At 54.1% G+C, this 934-nt stretch overlaps 1 protein-coding gene across 1 annotated transcript in view; it reads right to left on the bottom strand.

The window, feature by feature from the left end:
- The window catches only part of EMH_0091330 (uncharacterized protein), a gene marked incomplete at both ends in the record, with an annotated part of 1,506 nt that extends 859 nt beyond the window's left edge, over positions 1-647 (bottom strand). Inside the window, 2 exons of the mRNA XM_013501715.1 lie at positions 133-222; positions 513-647. Coding sequence (XP_013357169.1) covers positions 133-222; positions 513-647 — 225 coding nt within the window. The remainder of the gene's footprint in view (positions 1-132; positions 223-512) is intronic.
- Between the last annotated feature and the right edge of the window lie 287 nt (positions 648-934).

Here is a 934-nt window from a genome sequence, read left to right as displayed (position 1 = left end):
GGGTGCATCATAGCCATAGACTAGAGAGCCTGGTATCGTATTGTGTGGGGAGACAAGCTAGCAGCAGCAGAAGCAGCAGCAGCAGCAGCAGCAGCAGCAGCAGCAGCAGGAGAGAAAGAGAGAAGAGTTTACATTGAGGTGCTCTGCTGTGCAGCAGGAGAAACGGGCCCCCTTGGCCTCCACCAAAAACTCCGGCGACTCGCTGCAGTCTCGCAGCGCGTTCTGGGTTGCACACACACCCAAACCCTAAACCCTAAACCCTAAACCCTAAACCCTAAAAGCTAAACCCTAAACCCTAATAGGGTTCTACACAGTCAGCCGGCTCTGTATTTTTCTCTTGTTTTGGGTGTATGGTGGCTGACGGCTTAGCTGTCTCGCATGCAGCTAGTAATCTATGCAGCATGGTGTATGCGTGTGTGTGTAAGCTGCTGCAGTGTGTATATGTTGTATCTGTGTATGTGTTTCTCTTTGTATGTTTTTTGTGGCTGTCTCTGTATTTGTATGAGCCTCACATCCACAGTCAAGCAAACGGGGCAGTAAGCAGCGAGGAATCCCTCAACAGCAGCATCAGTTCTCTGCTCTATAGGGCATCTCGCTGGGCGCCCCTGGGCCTTCAGCCTCTCGTAGCAGTGGCGGCGACGCAGCATAGCCTGGAGAGTGTGGGGCCCCACAGTGTACACAGTGTACACACCCCACAGCCTCGGTGTATATAGAGGAGAAAACCCGCAGACACAGCTGCATGCAGCAGCTACAGGAGAAGGTGGTGTGGGGTTGTTAGCAACACACCTCTATCTCCTTCTGCACCAAGTCAAACTGCAGCCACTCCGACTTGCCCGCGGGAACGTTCCTGCACAGGCGATCCCAACACCCCACACCCCACAGAGATGCCTGGGATCGATCCCCCACACCCCACATATGCCAGGGATCGATCCCA

The sequence above is a fragment of the Eimeria mitis genome, genomic scaffold (assembly GCF_000499745.2).
Source record: "Eimeria mitis Houghton genomic scaffold, Emh_scaff7400, whole genome shotgun sequence".
NCBI lineage: Eukaryota > Apicomplexa > Conoidasida > Eucoccidiorida > Eimeriidae > Eimeria > Eimeria mitis.
This window is presented reverse-complemented; position numbering and strand designations above follow the sequence as displayed.